This window comes from Phaseolus vulgaris, chromosome 4, assembly GCF_051622355.1.
Source record: "Phaseolus vulgaris cultivar YP4 chromosome 4, ASM5162235v1, whole genome shotgun sequence".
Lineage (NCBI taxonomy): Eukaryota > Viridiplantae > Streptophyta > Magnoliopsida > Fabales > Fabaceae > Phaseolus > Phaseolus vulgaris.
Genome location: NC_143501.1, coordinates 6,992,615 through 7,015,002, shown reverse-complemented (window position 1 = coordinate 7,015,002; position 22,388 = coordinate 6,992,615). Strand labels below are relative to the sequence as shown.

The following is a 22,388-nucleotide window of genomic DNA, read 5'->3' as shown; positions in this document are numbered from 1 at the left end:
TTCTATACTTCTATATTATTTAAGCTTAATGCATAATATATAAATTATTTAATTTGTATCTATTTAGTGGTCATCTTGCTATTCATCATCTCCCTAAGCCAGTTTTGGAGTTGCCTGGTCCACATTACTATACAGGGTCGATAGTTGTCAATTCTAAAAAGAGGCAGTGGCCAACCAAATATTACTAGTAGGATAGCACGGGTACTTACATGGTCGGTATGCCTATTCTGATCAATCAGAATTAAAAAAACCTAAAACTTAGAAGTGCAAAACACAATGAGATGAAAATACAGTTTTAAAGAGAGTAAAAATAAAACCCAGAAGAAACAAAACAAAAGATATATGGGTCACAAACTCACAGATAGTTGAAAAGAGTGACAGGTTCACCAGAAAATGGCCAGAGATACGGGATGGCCGAAAAAAGTCACTCTTTAGCCAGAAAATAAGAACACTGTGACACAGAGAGTGGCTATATGTCAGAGGAAAAACAGAGGTTGCTATCATCTGAGAATGTGCACACAAGTGACCGAGTAGGGTTTTTGGTTTTGGTTCTGATTCAAAGGAGGAAGGCAAAATCCAAAATTTTCCCCTCTAAAGCAGCTCTGAATAATGCTGTTTTATAGTTCAAATATGTATTTGTTGATCCACTCCAATAGCCTTCCTCGGCTACAATTTTCTATTATTTAGCCATAACGCTGTTCAATTTCTGTAGGGTACTCTGGCTGCTTCATGACAATTCTGAGATAGTACCTCTGTTTGGGACTACTATTTACAACTACGACTAAAGTATGGCAATAATCACTAACAGCTTTCCGCTGCAGAAACCATAATAGCCAAATTCATGGCCCCACGTGTTTTCCATGCGAGACAAAGACATCCAATTATGTTTATGCAAGAGAACTAAGCAGGTAAAATAGAAAGAAGGCAAAATCTCTGAAAACATAGGGAAGGAGTAATATCCTTCATTACACAAAATGAAAATAATAAAGGGAATATATATATATATATATATATATATATTATATGTGTGTGTGTGAGCGTATGAATTGGAATCATGTTAGCTTACAAAAAATTTAGAATAACATTCAACTATGGAACATAAATACAATTTTTTTCCTTTTCCTTAGAAAAGCAACTCTTTGGAGAAAGGATCAGCACAAGGCAAACTAAAGTGTAGATATCCAGAAAACCAACACTTAATATATACATCATGATGCTGAACACAGTTGCAGAAATTCCAAAACTATAACATAATTAAAAGGAAACGCTAAACCAACAACACGATCCTTCTCGCGGTACACTTTAACTTTTGAATATAAACTGAGTATTGATAGGCACTCATTTCAGGTATATCAAGGGCATGCAATATGGTATGAAACTTATTCCAAAATCACCACAACAGACTACTTACAAAAGATTTGTTCTCATCACCAGTTGGATGTGAGACAAAGCAAACTGCTATTTACACAAGACTGGGTGTATAACCTGAAGCAACAACAAGTCAAAATTGCATCCCTGCTGTTGCAAGCTCCAACAGATCATGAGCAGCCCTGTGGACCTTCCTCTGCTCATAGTCCGGATCATCTGTGGGAAGCTCAAACCGACAAACTGGGCATGTGTTGCGAATTTCCAACCATGGCAAAATGCAGTCCCCATGGTAACAATGAGAGCAAGGCAGCCTCCTGACCTTCTCCTCCAACAAAATCTCATCCTTGCAAATGGCGCAGGCCAAGTTCTTCCCCTGCAACAGCTCCTCCTTCGACAACTCCACCAATGGAAGACTCTCCACAACACTCTTCGCAGCGGGAGGACTTCCCTTCAAGGCACTCTCATTCTCAAGAAACTGCCCGAATAAAACATCATACTCCGCCGCATACACATAACCATCTTGGATTGTCAGCAAATCAGCAGCACCAGCAATGCCCTCATGCTCCAAACCACCACCATTGTTAACATTCCTCTCCGAATTGTTAACCGCCAAGAGAATCTCCCACTCAAGGTACCTCAGCGCCTCTTCACCTCCATCTTCCTCCTCCTCCTCCTCCTCGGCATTAGTAAACCCCACCGAATCACCGTCATCATCATCCTCAATTTCAACTTCATCAACCACCAAACCCGAATCCTCCCTATCATTCACCCTCTCCTCAACTTCCTCCCATTCAAAACCCTCATTCAGTGTCCTCTGATCCTCCAAACAGAGACTATCCCAACACAACCGAACATCGAAATCGTCAAACCCACCACCCTCATCACGAACCCCACCCTCCTCGCCATTCGAATCATCCGAATCCGAACCGAACCCTTCAACTCTAAGCCCTCCCCAACCATCCCCCACCGTGAAATTGAAAACCCTATCGTAATTATTCTCATCGTTGTCCTGCGTTTGGGAATCAATTTCGACGTCAATCCCTAACCCTAACCCTAACCCTAGCACGTGCTCGGAGCGATGGACGTCGCAGACGGCGTCGGAGAAAGGGTTTATGTCAGTGTCGTCGCATGAACAGAGTCGCGAGCGAGTCTCGAAGAGATCGGTGACGAAGCAACTCACTGAGTCCGAATCGGAATCGGAATCGGAGTGAGTGGAGAGGGACGCGAAGGGATTGGGAGAATGATGGTGGTGAAGGTGATGATGACGAGACATGTTATGTTATGTTACAAAAACAAATTCAATGCGATTCTCTGAATCTCTTTCGTTTTGTTCTGTGTTGTGTTCTGCCAGAAAAACACGACAAAGATTTCAGGTTTGTGAAAAATAAAATCTGTTCTTATCGTTTGTGGTATCTTGCGTGTGATTTTTAACGTTCTTCTTCTTGTTCTTTTTCGTGACGGAGACTTGGAAGAGTAATAGCAGCAAGAGTGCGAAGATGAGAAAATGTAAAAAAAAAGTTTAACTGTGAATTTAAATTCATTTTAATTGTAGATTTTTATTAATGTGGATTGAATTTTTTTAATATCAAAACAATTAAGTTTATTAGAACTTTTTGTCCATTGTTTAAGAATAAGAGGAGATGATTATAAAAAAACTATCACTGGATTATTTATGTGTGATGAAAAAAATAGTAAAATCAACAGAAAAATATGATAAATTAATTAACTAAGTTTTCACTTCAACTATGTATAATACAAAGTAAGTTTGTATAACAGTGTAAGATACATAAATTTAAAATAAATAACTCATTCTAATAATCATGAGTTGGGACATTTCTTCTATTCAAAACTACGCATAAACATGTTTTATGATTTTTAATAAGCTTACATAAGTTTCATACATCTTATATAATTGATTTCTTGTATAATAAATTATCTTTTAAAATTGAATACTTATTAAATTATAAAAATTTGGTTAAAGTTCTCTATTTATTTATATTGTTTACTATGTTAATATGTTGACTATTTTAAATTGATATCTCAAATTTGATTTTTTTTTCTCAATTTATTTTTATTGTAACAATTATATATTTGTGATGTATTTTATCAATTTAAGTTTCCATTGATTGCTTGGAGGTTTATGGTATGACTAAAAATTAATTTTTTTAGTGTGTACTTAATACTTTCAAGGCACTTTTACAGTTAAATAGGATTTAGGATTTTAGCGTGGAAAATTTTTGTTTTATGTTGTCCACTATTTCCTTTTCAATGTATTAATTGAAGGATTAGTTTGTAAATTATTTTATCTTTGTGTGTATATCCATGCTTGATAGGAATGTTTTATTTATTGGTTATTATATATGAAGGATTTTTTAACGTTGTGATCCACTATGGAGGTTTTTTTTTTAAATAGTGATAGAGTAAGATATTGGTCGTGAGACAAATACATGATCATCTCATTCAGATAGATGGAGTTATTTTGAGATACTAGGCTTTCTAAAATAATGGACTATTTAACACTAAAGGAGTTGTGGTATTCATGTGGTGGGTGTTCTAAGTTGGAAAATAAGTCGTACCTATTGTTTGATATCAGTGGTACAATTAATATGGTAAACAAACATTGCAAATAAATATGAGAAAATACATTTATTTGTGGTACGCATTGTGTCAAAATCCTAAGTCATTGCTGACCTTTTTTAGAATATGAGAGTGGTAATGATGGAGGGATTCAGAATGAAGTTAACTATGACAATGATGGTGAGGAGTCTGAGGGTGAGGGCACTAATGGTGATGACATTGATGGTGATGTAGATGAGTGATAAATGTCATAATTCAGTAATATTTCATACAAAATTGATAAAATAGTTATAATTCAACCTCTAATTTAGGAATTTGAACTTTTTTACATATTTTTTTATTATGAGATGAATAAGAACAATTTATTCCCAATTTTGTGTTATTTTCAGAAATTTAAGGAGAGATGAAGCAAAATGATATATTATGAATAAATATGTCACTTAACTCAAGCCCAATTAGGTTAAATAGAAAATGTGAGGCATAACCCTAAACATCATTGGGAGGAACCAAATGAAGGAAACCCAAAAGAGGCAGCTGTCAAGGAGAAACGCTTTGGATATTTTTTTCTTGTTGTCCATGCTTGTAATAGCCACCATGAGTGGCTAATTCTTTTATTTGGGATTGAGACTAATATGTTCAAATTCTTATATATTAATGTGATATTTATCTATAGTATTCAATTATTGATTGATGATTGAAACTATTCATGATTTTGATCCTTAAATTTGATTGGAAAGTACTTATAAGCATATGACATAAATGATAATGCTGAACATATTTAAATGCTAGAAATAAATTTGAAATGTTAATTGCTTTATAACATATGTTCGTAATGATAAAAAGTTTTTATAAATATGCGAGGAATCGATATTCATGATGCTCTCTTAATAATTTTGTATGCGATAAAATAATATGAATGATTGCAGATATTAACAAGGAGTGGGAAGATTTAGACAGTGGGGATGAGAGTGAGGAAGGTGATGATGGACCACAAAGTAGTGGTAAATTTGATACATTTAGAATGCCCAAAAATATGGTTAATTTCAAGTGAGATTTAGGGACCTATTTTAGAGACAAGGAGACTTTCAAAGATGCAATAGGAACATATGTTGTCCATTCTGAGAGAAATTTAAAAATCTTGAAGAATGATAATAGGAGAGTTAGGATTAAATGTAAAGGATCTATGGAAAGTATAGTGGTGTGCATATTTTGGCCATTTACCATCGACCAGTTGTTGACCATTAAGGAAAATTAATAACATTCATACTTGTGGTAGACAATTCAAAGTAGATTTACTCAATGTTAAATGGTTAAGTGGGAAGTTGGAGTTTTCTATTAGACAAAATTCAAATTTGACTAGTGTTGATGTACATAATAGAGTTGTTAAGAAATGGAGCACAAGTATTTCTAAGTCAAAGACACCAAAGGCAATGTTAATGGCATTAAAGAATGTGCAGAATTCATTTCAAGAGCAGAACAAAAGGATTTATGGTTCTTTTGGAATGTGTTATACTTATTTGATTTTTTGTTGAGACTATGAATGACTCTCATGAACTAATCCTCGTTAGTAAGACAAACAGATAAATATGTTAATATTATTTGTCTTAGACCTTTGTATTAGAAAAATTAAAAGTTGTTTTTGCATGTATAATGATATATGTATATATACACAAACATAAACTTCATCATTGGTAATTAATTAAATTTATGTCACCTTACTCTTATATTATTTTGTAGTATGATGACTTCTATTATCATAATTGGTATAAGAAGAAATTATGCTTTATAAATAATGGAATAGAGATGTTTTATTTCCAATATGTTTTGAGTATTATTAAGTTGTGAATGTATGTATCTTAGCTTTATGTATGAGTATATTATGAAATATGGAAGATTACGTTGATTTTTTCCAAAAACAACTTTCAACAACACTTAAAAAGAAATAAAAGGGGTAAATAAATTTAAAAGTAATTATATTTTTCTTATATCTAGAAAAAACTTCTTAGTTATTTCTTATATATAGGATTGAAAGTATTATATTTTAAAAATGAATCATTATATATATAAAAAATTTGTCTACTTACCCAACCATTATATATATAAAAAATTGAGATTAATACATTGTCATTAATATATAGGCATCCTATGGGAATATAAGATTTAATTTTTTTTATCATATTATACTTTTCATTAGCTAAATAACATTATTTCAGATCGAATATCCACATAAAAATGTTTTATACTAACAATATATATAACTCTTAAAAGAAATTAACATAAAATTTCTTTTAACTTGATTGTGTTGAATGATACTAACAGTGTTTTCTATTTCCAGGAATATGATTATGAAAGTTTAATATTTGTTTTGTTTCGAGTTTTGTAAAATTGTTCCTGATAGCGTTATGATTATGAGAAGTTCGTTCAAAATTATTCTTCATTGAATTCAACACTTGCAACAAAATTTGACTACTGCAATGTGCTTTGTATTGAGTACCTCCTATGAATAAATACAACAACAAGAAGGTAAAAAAATAGAAACTAAAAAAAATTCATGTTAACTATTGATACATAGACACAACAACTTCAAGTAAAACATGATGAAGAGGAACCAGTAAAACAAGAATTTGACATGAAAAATCCAAGAATTCCTGCATCAGTTCTCCTCACACTCCTCACTTTTGGCACTGAATCAGTGGGTTTGACTTCATTAACAGCTGCATATTTGTTTCTGAAGTCCTGTGGTAAAACAAAAATTAAAAAGTAGGGCAATAATAAGATTTTCTTTTGGTATTTTGGGATATCATCATATTAGTAAGAATCTCCATCAATGCATCCTTTTACTTCTCTGTTTCCTTAAGTTTAAATCTTTTTTGTCTTGATTCATGCAGTAAATCTTTTAGTCATCTATACTAAGTAGATAAAGAGGATAACAATTGTGATATCTGTTTTTGGCATACACATATCTTATCTTTATTGTTTTGGCAACTAGGTTTACATATAACTGTTTTCTATTTCTATACCAATATAACCAATTCTAATAACTGTTTTTGGTGTACACTTGGTAACTACTTATAAGTTATGATGATAATTATTTCCTTCTATATTACAGAAATATGACACAGAGAGGTGTTGTGGCGTCTCTGTTTTCACTAGTATAATGCTATTGGTTGAAAAATCAATCTGGTATACTGATAGTGGTAAGACTAATGCATTGGTGGCACAATTTAATACACCGTGTTTGTATGTATATATTAACAAATTGTATGTTTTTGCTTCAAGAAACATACATGATAATGTTGTATTTAGTCTTTCATTAGACATAATATTAGTAGTTTAGTGGTTATAGACGGTATAGAAGCTTCTACGTATTCAGTTTTGTATGACTTCAACAAATTTACCATACATTTGCATGTACAATGAATCAATCAAGAAGCAAATGAAGAAGGTTCAAAGTACCAACCTAATAGCCAGTGGCTGAAGTCTCAGTGGCTTGTTAAGAAGGATCCTCAACATGTCTGCTTTGATTTCACTACCAAAATTTTGTTCTCACTTGCTAGGGATGATATCTGTAGATAAAACACAAAAGATGTCTTAGGTTTCACCATATCATTCATCGAAGTCTTATTGTCTGTTGATCTTTTTCTACCTCATCTATCAAGATCATTAATATTTTTACATGGTTACTGCATCATCAACTTTGTGTGTTAACATTACAGCTCATTATTCTCAGTATGAATTTTCAATCCAATTGCTTTACGTGAAAATTAAGCATAAATTGGAAGAACCTGCAAGCATGATGAATCACACAGATCATAAAAAGAAAATCTTAAACAGCAAGTGGAAAAATTAAAGGATAAAAATGCTTAGTCCAATCACACACACTCACTTAAAAAGTGAATTTTACATCTAACTTAATTTCAAAAAATTCACTTGTAAAATAAAGTTTATCCTTACTTATATATTATAATTTGACTATATTTCTATTAAACGTGGGATTTTCAATACAATTCCCCACTTAGAAAGTGAATTTCAACTCTAACTTAACCTCACAAAACAAATTTATAAGATGAAATTTACACATATATATATATATATATATATATGAATTTAGTCATATCTTCAATTAGTCAGTTAGTGTAAGATTTTTAACACACCATGCTTTACACGAGTGAACACTTGAATATGGAACAAGTAAAGTTCATACCAAAGGGAAGGCAAAACATGCATGTACACAGTAACATTGATGTAACCATCCTATACCAAGGCATCAATCTGTTTATAGTAGTCAAACACACACACACACATGAATATATATGAAATTTTGTGAAATCTTAGTAACGGAAAGGGGTTGAGGAGTAAAGGCAAGTGGCGTAGTATGAAAAGATTAATGATTCTGTTAAAAATAAATTTTCTTTATCTAGATACCTGCTGCTTAATACGCTCTCTCTCCACAGCCAGTTGTGTAATCAATTTTTTGATTACTTTGGCCTGCTTTCCAATGTCCTTTGCAGTTTCCATTTTCGCTTCTTCCTCCTGGTGAAGGGATCCCTCCACACTTTCCAATCTACTCCGCAAAAAGTTGAGTTCCTCATTCAACTCAGCATTGGATTCAGACAATATGATACAATTGTCCTCTGCACTGTCAGCCCTACTCTCAGCTTTCAAAACCTTTGAATTTAGATCCTTTATCAAGCTTTCCTTATCTCTAATTGTGGAATACAACTTACTTTGTTTCTCCTGACTAGCTTTTGCAGATGCCACCATATTCTGCAATCGTAGAGTAGATTCTTTCAACTGCTTCTCTAGCAAATCTGCTCTCACAGATGTGCCTCTCAAAAGAGCCAGCTCCTCGTTGAGTTTTAAATTTGTCTCTGTCAGTAAGTTACACTTTGTTTCTGCACTATTAGCCCTACTTTCTTCATTAGATACAGCTTCTTTCAGCTCTACAATGATACTCCTCATGTCTCTTGCTTCAGAACACACAAAATTATACTGCTTCTGATATTCATCAGCAGAGGCTTTTGCATTCAGTAACTGAACTTCAGATTCTTTTAGCTGCTTCTCAAGTGAAGACACCTTGTCACTTAAAGAGAAGACCTCAGAATTGGTAAGGGTTAGTTTATCTTCAGCATCTTTCAGATTAGCTCGAAGCTCAGATTCACGATGACTGAGACCTTTCAAACTGAACTGAGAAATGTGGAGTCTACCTAAAAGGCCTTTTGAAATTCCCAACAGAACCTCACTTGCATTGTCTGCCTCAAGCCATCTTTCCCAAACATCAATTGCTTCTTCCTCCATGTTAACAAGCTGTTGTTCTGTAAAGAACATCCTTAGTTTTAGAGTTTCTTCAATTTCTCTTGAATCATGTAAATCCTTCTCAAGATCCAGTTCTTTTGCCAATGATTTCTCCAGCATCATAAGAATATTTCTTTTTTGCTCGACTGTTTGCAGTTTTATCCCTGCTTTTGCATTCAAAGATTTATCATCCTCTCTGATGATTTTGACTGCATCGCCATTACCTGTTGTCATAAAAACTTCCCCATTAAATCAATCAAGAAGCAGAAAGTTTGAGCCAGTCAGTTCAATGTTCTTCATAGTTATTTCTTTCTCCCTTCCTTTTTTTTTGTATCAATTTTGTGATAAAAATAACCTAAAAGAGATGTTTTGGTTGCTCGTACACAATCAATTTCACAGCAAAGTTGAAGAGAAAGCCCAGAATACAGGACACACATATAAGAATTACCTTTTCTAACAACTTAATCAAGTATGGTAAGTTTATGAAGTTCTGTAACAATTACCTTAAAAGTCATAGCAAGGATAATTTTTCAATGGTTGATAGTGTAAAGCCTCTAGTGCATGTTAGTCAAGCTCAAATTTTACAAGTATTTATCCTTAAATTTAGCAAAACCAAGTGATTTTAGTCCCTCACTACCCGTTTTTAATACCATGTAAAGGATTAAAACCACATCATTTTGTTAAACCGAACATAAATGAAGTTTTGTAATAACTAAAAAAATTGTGATATTTTTATGATCAAAACCATTTATTGTAATATGTAAGCAGATGAACAAAATGAGATCCCCTACATACCATTTTCTGCCTTCTTAAAAGAAATCAAACTCCTCTGCAAATCAGCTGACTGCATCTTGATGTCATTCAACTCCACTTCAGACTGCTTCAACTGTTGTTCATAATCAACCAACTTATCTTGCATTGCCACAAAAGCCTCGCCCAAATGAGTGTAAGAACACACCCTCTCTCTAGCCTCGCCAACCCACCCTTGAAGGGTGTTCAAGACTTCCCCCAACTCTCTCACCTCTGAATCTAACACCACAGACAACAGATCAAACATCACACCCTTTTCCAAGCAACCAGTGTGATCCTCCTCCTCCTTTTTCAAAACCAAGGCCTCAAACTCACACTCCATGGTTTCCACATACATCACAAAAATGCTCAAGTTGGAAACTTTCTCAGAGAAACCAGCCACACCCAAATCAAGCCTTGTGAGCATTCTGCTGCAAACGTCACCCAGATCTCCCATCACATTCCCACTGGATGGTGAAACAACAACATCTTCAAGAACACCACTGGCATCATGTTCAGCACTTTCAGTGCTCATTGTAGCACCCCACTTGCTCCAAAAATGTGGGAACGAAGTTAAGTACTAAAAAGGAAAAAAAAGTTTAAAATTTGCTACCAGAAAGTTGACTTCACTGAATTTGGGGAAAGGAATTCAAAAATGGAAATTGCAGAATTGAGACAAAGAATTCACAATTTGAAAAAATTGCATGTGAAGGAAGAATCAGAATTTCAGGAATTACAAAGTTCCAGAGAGCATAAGAAATTAAATGATACAGTTGATCGGATCGCTAATTTACAAGTTCCATTGGCAGTTACACTTACTCCGCGCCCTAACTGCAACGCAGCGTTTTTGTGTTCAACTGTTATCAGTTTCTTTCTTTGGTTATCAGTTTATTTTTTCTACAGGAGGGTTAGTTAATTAGTTTAATTTTTATTTACAGTGAGTTAGTATAAAGTTTTTATATGTTCTATAAGATAAAATATTGTTTATATTTTATTCTTAATAATTTTTTAAATTACAATATAAAATTTACAAAAAAAAATTAATTTAAAAAGTAAAAGTTCAAAAATATATTAAAATATAGTAAAAAAAAATGGGTTAAAAAAGTAACTAATTATTAATAGAAAAATAATCTCTCATAAATTAAAAAAATTAACTAATCATATTTTAGATATAATTAAATTATATATTTAAAGTAATTATTTTTTATTACAACATGTTTCAATACAATATATAATAAATAATATATTTAATTACTTTATTTTCATATAATAAATAAATATATAAAATAAAAAATAATATACATATATATGTGTGTGTAATTATAACTTTTTTTAACAACATAATAAATAAATTCAAATGACACCTAGGAATCCACTAATTAAATAATAAAAAATATTGAGATTACAAATTTTAAACTAATTATTTTAAAACACTGTAACACTCTCTCTATATAGATATAGATAGATAGATAAATCAATTTATAATTAAATGGGTTGATAGATTGAAATTTATTTATTATAATTATTTCACTTTTCAGTTCAAATACAGTGTATTATTAAATTTATTGTTTTACGTTTCTCTTTATGTTTTGACTTTTTATTCAGTTTAAATTTTGATTTTATCACCTCAAGTTTTCCATAGGTTTTTGGAATAAAAGCAGTATAATTTTCCGAATTTATTGATTTGGATAATCTTTAAAAATATTTCTAGGTTGAGATAAGTTGACTTTCTAAAACGAAGTCAGTTACTTAATTAATGACTTTTTATTTTTCTAATAAAAAATGACAACTTTTTTTTGTGAGAAAATCTTACTTAAAACAATTCCTTTTATTTGTTTTTTAGAAGAAACGTTATTTGAAGTGAATACTTTTATTTTGTATATAAATAATCAAAAAATAAAAACAAAGAAACATTTCAACGTGAGTTGGAATTATTTTGCTTCAAAAACCAGCAGACAAGTCCTTTTTTTTCTTTTTTCTTATTACATCTCTCTTTCATATAGGTCCTTCTTCAAAGAGCAATAATTATATGCAACTCAAATAATTCATGTAGGAGAGTGAAACACTGTTGTTTATTTTTATCAAATAAAAAAGTAGAGAAAAAAGAATTAAGAAATGGATGTCTAATTAAGTTCCAAAGCTTTTGGCTTATAACATTATTGTTCTTTCACATATTGTTTTGGACCATGCAAATGAAAGTCATAGTCCTATTTCAAAGCACTAAATACTAACCTTACAAGATGCCCAACTCAAAAACATTATGATAAAATTAGTTTTTATTTTAGTTTTGTGTTTCGATTTTGGACTTCGGCATGAGGTTTATTGTTTTTTCTGTTATTTTTTTATGGCTTTTCCTCTTTCCACTCCTTGTTTATATAGATTCTGCTCACATTAATAATACACATTTTCTCATACTAGTGTTTTCTCTTTTCTTTTTCATTCCTCTCTGCTTTCTTATCTCAGACCTTCATAGTTGTATCTTTGCCTCTGTAAATGTCTCTGATACATAAAGCTAATTTTGTGCACTTTTCTGTAATATGGTATCATCAGAGCTCTTCATTGTGAAGAGCTCTGTTGCGCTCACTTTGGTTCCTCTTTCCAAGTTTCTTGTTCTTATTCATGTTTTCTTATACTATTCTTTTTTGTGCTTTCTGATCTCTTTTTCCCTTCTTGTTTCTTTGGCAGTTTTGAAATTGCTTTACAATGGCTTATCAAAACTTTGATCGAAGTGAGAACCCAAACCCTAATCAGAACAAGAACCCGATTCAAGGTGATAAGCCTGTTCACAACTTCTTGAATTTGCACCCTAGTGAAAATCTTGTGACTCCTCTTGTTTCTCATGTTCTCGATTCAACGAATTATCATTCTTTGAGTCGCTCGATCCTCACTGCGCTAAGTGCAAAGAACAAGGTAGAATTTGTCAATGGTGTAATACCTCGTTCTCCAGAATCAAATCCTTCATTCTCGTCTTGCATTCGCTGCAATAATATGATGGTATCCTGACTTGTACATTCGGTCTTGGTCCCTATACGAAAATGCATCATATGGATGGATAAGGCACTGGATATCAGGAACGATCTTAAATCTCGCTACTCACAAGGCGACCTATCCCGCATTTCTGATCTTCAAATGGAGTCTTCCTCTCTCAATCAAGGTGATCTTTCTATTACTGATTATTTCACTAAACTTAGGGTTATATGGGATGAATTAGATAATTTTAGACCCTGCCCTGTATGCTCTTGTAATGGTTCTTCTATTATTACTCAAAGAAAAAGAGAGGATCAAGTCATGCAATTCTTACGTGGCCTAAATGATCAATACAATAACATAAAAGCCCATGTCCTTCTTATGGAACCTATTCTTGCCATTACTAAATATTTTTCCTTGTTGTTCAGCAAGAACGACAACTTAACAATAGTGTTTTGATTGCCAATATCAAAAATAGTAACCCTACTACTCATACCAATGTTGTCACCTGTTCTTTTTGTGGAAAATTGGGTCACAATGAATCTATTTGTTTAAGAAAAATGGTTTTCCTAACCAAGAGATTAAGAGATCTAGTAACAACATAAAAGTTTGTACATATTGTAATAAGATTGGGCACATTGTTGATGTTTGTTACAAGAAACACGAGTATCCTCCTAGGTATAGATCTCAGTATGGAAAATCCACTCAAATCAATAATATCATCACTCAAGAGGACAACTCTGGTGAACGAGATCAGACTAAACACAATAATGGTGGTGATTTTCGTATTACTTAAAACCAGTTTCAAATTCTTTCATATTTTTTTGAAGAATGTGAATATCTCAAATGGTCAAGTTCAAGTGAACCAGGTTGGTTCTTGTATTGGATAAGAGCGCTAAGAACTCAGCACTCGGTGGTCGGACATCGGCATCTGTCACAGACATCAACTCGGCTTTTGGACAAGAATAGCGGGCCATGTAATTGGGTCTCAAATGTATGTATAGGTCCATTTTTGTATAATTAAAGTAATCCTTCATGCATAAGGCCTAGGCGACTGGTGACGGGTAATTTTGGACCTAGGGGTGCGCTTAGTGTGCATGGGGTCTAGCTTAAGTAAATACTTTCTTTTAAACCTAAGCTCAGGTGTGTTAGGGCATGTAATGGTTATGTTGCATGTATGATGAGAAGGAGCGTAGTGCCATGTTGAGGGTGCCTACATAAACAGACTGGACCCCAGATGCTGGTACATGAGTTGGTACCCTAGTGGTTATTCTGTTATTATTTTATGCACTCCTTGGAGGAAAGATTTTGTTCTGTTGCAGCACTGTGAGAGTGTGCCCTTGAACAAAATATTTTCCTGTTGAGTATGCTTTCAATTGAGATTAGATTCTCGTGATAGAAAGTTGTTACAAGAGGTAAGCTATAAAAGGGGCTTTAGACCCCAGATTAAGGTACGCTGTTTCTAAGACTGAAAATTATTACTTCTTAATTCTTATAAGCCCTGTACTGACTTGATCGTCGAAGTGCAATCAACAGGTAGGGCCCCCTCTGTTTCAACAGAGCTACGTTCCAGAGCAACAAGAGATAGAACAGATTCCTAAAGAAACAGACAGAGCTAAAGCTTGTCATCAGAGTCAACCAGCGAGCAGGTCAACCGGCAAGAACAGTTCTATTTCTACTGATCTTCAAGATTAGAACTTTGTTGTCACAGGTAACTCTTATAGACTCATAAACCTTAGTTTCAATAAATATGCTTGGATTCTAGATTCTAGTGCAACATACCATGTTTGTTTTTCTTTGTCAAACTTTGCATCATATTATCAAATTAAACCGATTATTGTTAAACTTCTCAATGGTGATTCTGTTACTGCCTCTCAATCTGCTACAATGATTTTCAATGACAATTTTATTCCTTATATGGGGAATTAGATGAAGAAGTCTACATGATTTTTCCTCCAGGTCTTCAATCTCCATCTACAAATCTGGTTTGTCGCCTCAAGAAGTCACTTTATGGCCTCAAACAAGCAGGAAGGAAATGGTATGCTAAACTTTCAATTTTTTTACTTTCTCACAAATATATTATTTCCACTATTAATCATTCCCTGTTTTTGAAACATGATGGCAATCACACCATGACAATTATGGTCTATGTGGATGACATTGTCCTCACTGGAAACAACCCTATGGAGATATCAAACATAACAAATCTTTTGAATAATTTATTTCATATTAAAAATATGGACGATTTAACCTACTTTTTAGGCATTGAGGTGGCTCGTAATACCATTGGGATTCACTTAAGTCAAAGGAAGTATACCTTAGGTTTGCTCAAAGATACTGGCATGCTCGAATGTGCACTTGTGTCTACCTTAATGCTTCACACATCAAAGTTATCAGCAACAAAAGGTGTTCATCTCAATGACAAGGAAGCCACTGCATATAGGCACCTCATTAAACGTCTCATTTATTTAACAAATACTCGACCCGATATCCTTCTCTATCAACCATCTCAGCCAATTTGTTTTCAAGCCCACATATGAGCATCAAGCAGCCATGTGTGTTCTTTACTATCTCAAAAATGCTCCTGGGCCAGGTATTTTTCTTCATAGCCAAACTCCTATTCAATTAAAAGCATATAGTGATTTTGATTGGGCAACTTGTCCTAAGACTAGAAAATCTATAACTAGTTTTTCTGTTTATTTTGGAGAATCTCTTATTTCTTTGAAGTCCAAGAAACAAAAGACCATATCAAGAAGCTCTTCTGAGGCTGAATATCAGGCCCTAACTGCTACTATTTGCAAGATTTAGTGGATCACTTATCTGCTAGTGGACTTAATATCGAGCACTTGTAATTCGCAATATTATACTGTGACAATCAAGCTGCAATTCGAATTGCAAATAATTAAGTTTTCCATGAGATGACAAAACATATCGAAATCGACTGTCACATTGTTTGGGAAAAACTCAACACTGGTCTACTCAAGCTTTTCCTAATATCATCCTCACTCCAAGTTGCAGATTTCTTCACCAAACTGCTTCCTACAACTCAGTTCAATATTCTGTTTTCCAAGTTGGGAATAAAAAATATTTACTCCCACCTTGAGGGGCTGATAAAATTAGTTTTTATTTTTCTATTAATTATTTTTTATTATAGTTTTTTGTTCTGTTTTGGGTTTGGGCTTTGGCTCGTGCCTTATTGTTTTTTTTATTCTTTTATGACTTTTTCTCTTTACACCCCTTGTATAAAAAGCTTCTGCTCACATTACTAATACACCGTTTTTACGTTTCTCATATAAGTGTTTTCTCTCTTCTATTTCGTTCCTCTTTACCTTCTTATCTCAGACATCCACAACTTTATCTCTGCCTCTGTAAATATATCTGATACATATTGATTTTGTGCTTTGTAATGTAATACATTATATTTTCATTTCTTTCTTCACCTTTATAGTTTTCCATTAGAACCTCTATAGGTTGATTAAAAGATTAAATTACCTATTTGTTTTCATCACCACTTACTATCATCGACATATTCCCTTTGTCATGGTCGCCTTTTTGTCGTTATGTCACTATTGTCTTTATATTATATTATAGATTAACTAAAAAAAGCGTTATGAATTATGTAATCCAAAAAACACAATTGTATTTTGTAATTTAGAAACTATTTTTTTGCATAAAAAAGGCTTTTGGGTTGTGTAATTCAAAATGCACTTTCACATTACACAATTTGTATTTGAATTATACAATCCAGATGTTAAAAAATGAATTTCAAATTGTGTAATTCATAAAACTTTCAAATTGTGTAATTCATAAGTAAAAAAAGTAACTTCTGAATTGTGTAATCGGAAAAACTCTCAAATTAGGCAATCTAGAGCTTTTTTTTATGAAAAAATTACTTTCAAATTGTATATCTATAAGTTTTCTTAAAAAAAAAAGACTTTTAGATCCCACAACTTCAAAATAAATAAAAAATAAAAAAACTTCCAGACTGTACAAGCAAAAATTAAAAAAAGGTAATTCTTGAATTATACAATTTTAAAACTTTTTTAATGCAAATAAATTTTAAATTACACAATTTAAAACTCAAAAAAAACTTCTAAAATACACGATCCATAAGTAAAAAAAGTCTCCAAATTATACTATGTAAAAGTCATTAAATTATACAATCTTTAAGTAAAAAATTTCTATATTACATAATTCAAAAGTTTATTTTTTCAGGACATGAATTTTTATATTTGTAAAATACAAAAGAAAATTATGGAAATGAAAAATAAATTCCATAAGTTTTATCTTAGAAAAATCGGTACTCACATATGATAATGAAACTTTTCCTTTTCATAATGAGCCAAAGCTCTCAAAATCATATTATCAACAATTGGAACTCAAGGTTTCCAAAACAGTTTCATATTCTCAAACTTTCTAATTTTTGTAACTCATGCTTATGTGCAACAATTATTTGACATTCTTATAAAAGATAAAAAGAAAAAAGTGCATCCATTGATAGAAGATGTGTGTTGGTATGACATGCATGTGATGAAGGATGTGTGTTGGTATGACATGCATGTGATGAAGGATATGTATTGTATTCACAACTCAATTTATTATACTTTGTGGAGCACCCACGTTGTGCTATTCAATTTTATATAAAAGCAAATTATGGGTATTATTAATATTATTATTGAGTTATGGATGTTACAACTTAAATGTCAATGCAAGTCTTTATTATATGGTCCAAGATACCCATCCAAACTAGTGGTGATGCACCTTCATCTCTTATTGTCTTATGAATGTTAGAAAATGGTTAATTTATATAACTATATAAAGGATATTTTTTTTATAGTTATATTTTGTTACTTTTTAATTATATAATTCTATTTTTAATAAATTTAAATGATATTTTATTTTATTAAAAATAATATATAATTTTTTTTTTCATTTAAAATTAACTAATATAATATATATTAACTCCAAAAAAAATTATTAAATAGCAACTACATTTAGAGACAAAAAATAATTAATCATTATATTGTCTAAATTAGATATTATTTTAAAGACAAAAAAATTATTCATATTTAAAGTGTTTTCTATTATTAATAAAATTTTATAAAATAGTTTCTAAATCAATATATAAATTAGCTACTCAGGTTTTAGCTACTAATATTTTAGATTTTAAATTAGTATCTGAAAGACTAATAGAGACTAATTTAGAATATAGAGTAGTTAGTAGCTAAAACCTTGGTAGCTAATGTTGAGATACCAATTTAGAAACTACTTTATAAATTTTTATTAATAATAGAAATTACTTTAGATACAAATAATTGTTTTAGTTTATAAAATGGTATTATATTTAGTCAATATAGTAAGTAATTATTTTTTTCTCTAAAATTAGTTTCTGTTTAATGATTTTCTTGTAGTGAAAGTTGAAGAATTAAAACTAAAAATTTGTTTGACAAAAAACAAACTTACCCTAAATCAAGTTTTGATATATTAAAATATATATGATGTATTTTAAATAAATTGGATTAAAAATAGGTTGTGTCATAAATTAAAAATATTTAGTACTTTTTAAATATTGTTAAAGTTAAAAATATTTTTGTTGTTTCTAAAATATTTAAATTATGTTCGTGAAGTAGTGTTTAGGGTTGATACAATTAAAATAAAAGGGATAGCGTTTAAATAATATTTATAAAGCGATAAATAAATACAATTTATACATTAATTAGAAAATACAAATGTAGAAAAATTTGTCATCTTTGAGAAGTTGTGCCAGAAGGTGGTCTTCTTCGTGGTAGTCCTTATGATTGTTGTTCGAATGGAATGGTAGGAGGAGGCCGAGGTGGAATGTCATTGTCAGTGTCTTCGACTTCATTATCCTCATTCTGATTTCCGAACACCTATGAAAGCATTGTTGGTCGATAACAATGCACGAACGATATTTGATTGTAAGCAGATGAGGGCTCATGATAGAGGTTGCAAAGGAATTTGATGGACCAACAAGAAATTGTCGTTGAGATGGAAATATTGAGTAGTTAAAAGGTGGTTGATGGAATGACAATTGGAATGACATGTGGGGTTGATCCATATACATGAACAACTGAGTCGGGTGAACACACTACAAGAAATATTGATGTTAGTCTCCTAAAAAAACCCACACAGACTAAAAGGGACACTAAACTCACTCTAATTATCATTTAGTGTCTCCCTTTTAGTCTTTGTGTGGGTTTTTTTGGGGAGGCTAATATCAATATTTCTTGTAGTGACACCTAGTGGACGAAAAGATTGTTATTGAAACGATCCAACATGAGAAGAAGATCTGACATGATGTTGATGGAGAGGTTGTATAGTCTCCTATGACATATCATATTGTTTTGATCATATGTGTTAATTTTTTATGAGTCAATGAAGAATGATAAATGTACCATTGCATGTATGTTGTATTGTCATGCAAATGGTCATTTCCGTTAAACTGATTTCTTTTAGACGGTTATGATGGTCATTCCACATAGTTATCCATGTGGCATGATACTTTGGCCAATGTCGATCAGTATGTCCTCTCATATCCTCTTTGTGAAGTTGATCAAGGTTTAATGGGTCACTTGGAATATTCTGTGGAAATCCACATCTTCCACCTTTCCACTAATGTTGTAAGCAGTAGGTGGTTGATGTCAATGTTCTTACACTTTAACAAATGTCTAAAACCAACGTGATCAATTAAGTATTTGACTAGATGGTGAAGTATCTCCTCATGCATTAGTATCCAAATTGCATGTCATTTGGGTCTCAGGAGTCTTTCACTACCTTCCCATAGATCCTTAGTAACATGTTTCTCTTGGAATTGAAATAAGAACATATCCATGAGAAGGCGATGAGATGCCATGAATTTCTAATAAGATAGAATTCAGAAAATTAAATTCAAAATATTAACTATGCTTATGCCACAATATTTATTGTTAATGATATGCATAAATTTCTTTTATACGTAAATTGAAGAATTTGAATTCAATTTCACTCTCTATCGACCCTAAAGTCATATGTAAAAATATAATATAAACATATTCATAAGACTGAAAAAAAAGTTATTTTTTTATATATCTAAATTATATAAAATATAAAAATAATATCTATGTATTTATTGATCAGTTTTTAAAACATAAAATTCAATAAATAATGTGAAGGTTTTATACATTTCAACATCGTAAATACTATTTGTTATTAACTTCTTTTATGTATAGAACAAACATAAAAATTGCATATTAAAATATTTTGATACAAAAAATGTTATGGGCAATTTTCCTCACTTACTCTATGCAAAAATCATTCACAACATTGTTATTCAATTCATGTAAATTTAAACAATTTTTAAATTATTATATACATATTTCATTTTAAAAAATATTAACTATTATTTTGAAGGGAAAAGAATATTTCAACTAAAATTGGCAATTGGGATAACAACTTCAGTTCAAATAAAATACATTGAAGTCGCCAACCTGAAACCTGAAGTACGAATTCTTTATATTTTATTTGAATTGAAGTTGTCATCCCAGATGCGACTTTTATTAAAAAAAATTAATTGGCAGATTAATGGGTTTAATTAAATTCGTATATATGATTAGCGACTTCAATTCAAATTTAGGTGTTTCATACTCACGATATACAACTTTGAAGACAAATTGCCCATTTTGGTTTTTTTTTTTTTTTTTTGCATTTGTCCATTTTGGTATTTTCATTAGCGAATTACACCATTTTTTTAAAAATTCTCCATCCATCCCCACCCAACTGCATTTAGGCTCATTAAGGAAGATCTTTGATGATTCTATCAAGATATGGCTAATGCTTTAAAAGGTGGTTACTCTTCCACCTTTTACACCGAAGTTCTACATGCCTTAGAGGGACATTTTTGAAGGTATAGGAAATATCTTTTCCAGTAGTTTGTGAAGGATCAAACCATAGTCGTCTCTTTCTCCATGAGGGTAACTAGGCAGACAATCTATGAGGTGTTCCTATAAACTATTTTTCCAAGGCTGCCAATGCTAAATTTTAGAAACTTGAAAGCAACCACACTGCCAGCTCCCTAGAGAGTCCAAACATTCACCTACACCTTTGCCTAGAGATTGGAGTTATGTTTTTCATGAAGCACAAGTTTGCTAAAACCCTTAATGATGAAGAAGTTGTAGTGGCTTGGAGAGGGAAGTTGATGAGAGACACACAACATACCTCAACATCTTATGTATACAACAATGAGGCTTTTGTGTTGGAGTGGCATTCTAAGGCTAGACGCTTGGTGAAGAAGAAGTTATAAGGAAGGAAGCTAAGGAGACTATTAATCAGCATGTAAAAGTTGTTATAGAATAATAAATGTTTAGTATTGCTCTAAAGGTCAAACAACCTAAGACTTTAAGTTCAAATGTCCTTCATGTCGTGCCCATCTCTCAATAACATGTTGTGTTTGACATCGTCCAAGTAATGATATAAGACGCTCTTCGAGAAGAAAGGCAAGTCATACCTGAGTAGCTAGAGCCATGGAAGAACATTAAGCTCAAAGGATTGAGCTTTACTTTTGGTGCTTAAATACAAAGTTTTCAGGAAAAACATAAGGGAGGGTTGAATTATGTTTTAATTAATTTTTAAAACTTTTTACCAATATTGTCTGATGATAAATATTCAGACGATAGTTTTTTTCAACAAATGATAATACAAAGGACTTTGCTTATCATGAAGTACAACTAACACAACTTTTTAGCTTAACTGAAATAGGTTAAACATGTATTTTTCACAGTCATTCTCTTTCCCAAGTTAGTACAAGTGATAATAACATTGAATGTAATTGAGATAAGGAAGAGAGAAAATAACACAACAGATTGAGTTCCACTAAACAAACTAATGTTGCAAAGTACACTTCAAGTATTCTTTAGGTTCGTAACCATTTGTGGCTAATCCTTAAGTATTGTTTGGGGTCATAGTCACTCTTGGCTAACCCTTGAGTATTGTTTAGACTCGTAACCACTCCTGGCTAACCCTTGAGTATTGTTTCAGCCTCCAACCACTCTTAGTTAACCTCATTTAAGTATATTTTTTCACAAGACACTCCTAACTTAACTAAGTATTCTTGTACTAGACACTCCTAACTTCACCAAGTACTTTTATGCAAGTCACTTCTAACTTAACAAGTATTCTTTTCCAAAATGTCATTCCTAGCTAAGATATAAAGTTTGAATGAGGGTATGATCATCAAATCATGAGTTTTTCATACTAGGGAGGGATAACGTATTTTTTTATGTGTAAAAGACTTAAGCACTCTCTCCTAGTTTGCTACATGAACACTCACACTAATCTTTTTGAAAAAAAAATGGATCTAGAGATTTGGTAGAGTTTATGCTCTATGCATGAAGATC

The 22,388-nt window shown here is 32.0% G+C and overlaps 2 protein-coding genes across 3 annotated transcripts; both read right to left on the bottom strand.

Moving 5' to 3' along the window:
- Positions 1-1,057: 1,057 nt before the first annotated feature.
- LOC137837055 (uncharacterized) lies at positions 1,058-2,840 on the bottom strand. Its single transcript, XM_068645913.2, has one exon. It carries the CDS (start codon positions 2,639-2,641, stop codon positions 1,502-1,504), a length of 1,140 nt encoding a protein of 379 aa, XP_068502014.1. The 5' UTR covers positions 2,642-2,840; the 3' UTR covers positions 1,058-1,501.
- A 3,521-nt stretch (positions 2,841-6,361) lies between these two features.
- On the bottom strand, positions 6,362-10,912 carry LOC137837054 (WPP domain-interacting tail-anchored protein 1). 2 transcript variants are annotated; one of them, XM_068645912.2, is made up of 5 exons: positions 10,767-10,894; positions 10,036-10,609; positions 8,371-9,464; positions 7,406-7,511; positions 6,362-6,681 (listed from the first exon to the last, which is right to left on the bottom strand). In XM_068645912.2, the coding sequence occupies exons 2-4, from the start codon at positions 10,562-10,564 to the stop codon at positions 7,452-7,454; spliced, it is 1,683 nt and encodes a 560-aa protein (XP_068502013.1). In that variant the 5' UTR covers positions 10,565-10,609; positions 10,767-10,894; the 3' UTR covers positions 6,362-6,681; positions 7,406-7,451. The 2 variants fall into 2 exon arrangements, with proteins under 2 accessions (XP_068502013.1, XP_068502012.1); XM_068645911.2 differs by having other exon boundaries at positions 10,036-10,912.
- Between the last annotated feature and the right edge of the window lie 11,476 nt (positions 10,913-22,388).

Excerpts from the sequence above, each read along its gene's own strand:
- LOC137837054 (XM_068645911.2), bottom strand. The coding sequence starts at position 10,564 with ATGAGCACTGAAAGTGCTGAACATGATGCCAGTGGTGTTCTTGAAGAT. Across the intron at positions 9,465-10,035 it reads TTTTAAGAAGGCAGAAAATG|GTAATGGCGATGCAGTCAAA; the intron begins GTATGTAGGGGA and ends TTATGACAACAG. Across the intron at positions 7,512-8,370 it reads GAGAGCGTATTAAGCAGCAG|ATATCATCCCTAGCAAGTGA; the intron begins GTATCTAGATAA and ends TTTTATCTACAG.
- LOC137837055 (XM_068645913.2), bottom strand. The coding sequence starts at position 2,641 with ATGTCTCGTCATCATCACCTTCACCACCATCATTCTCCCAATCCCTTC.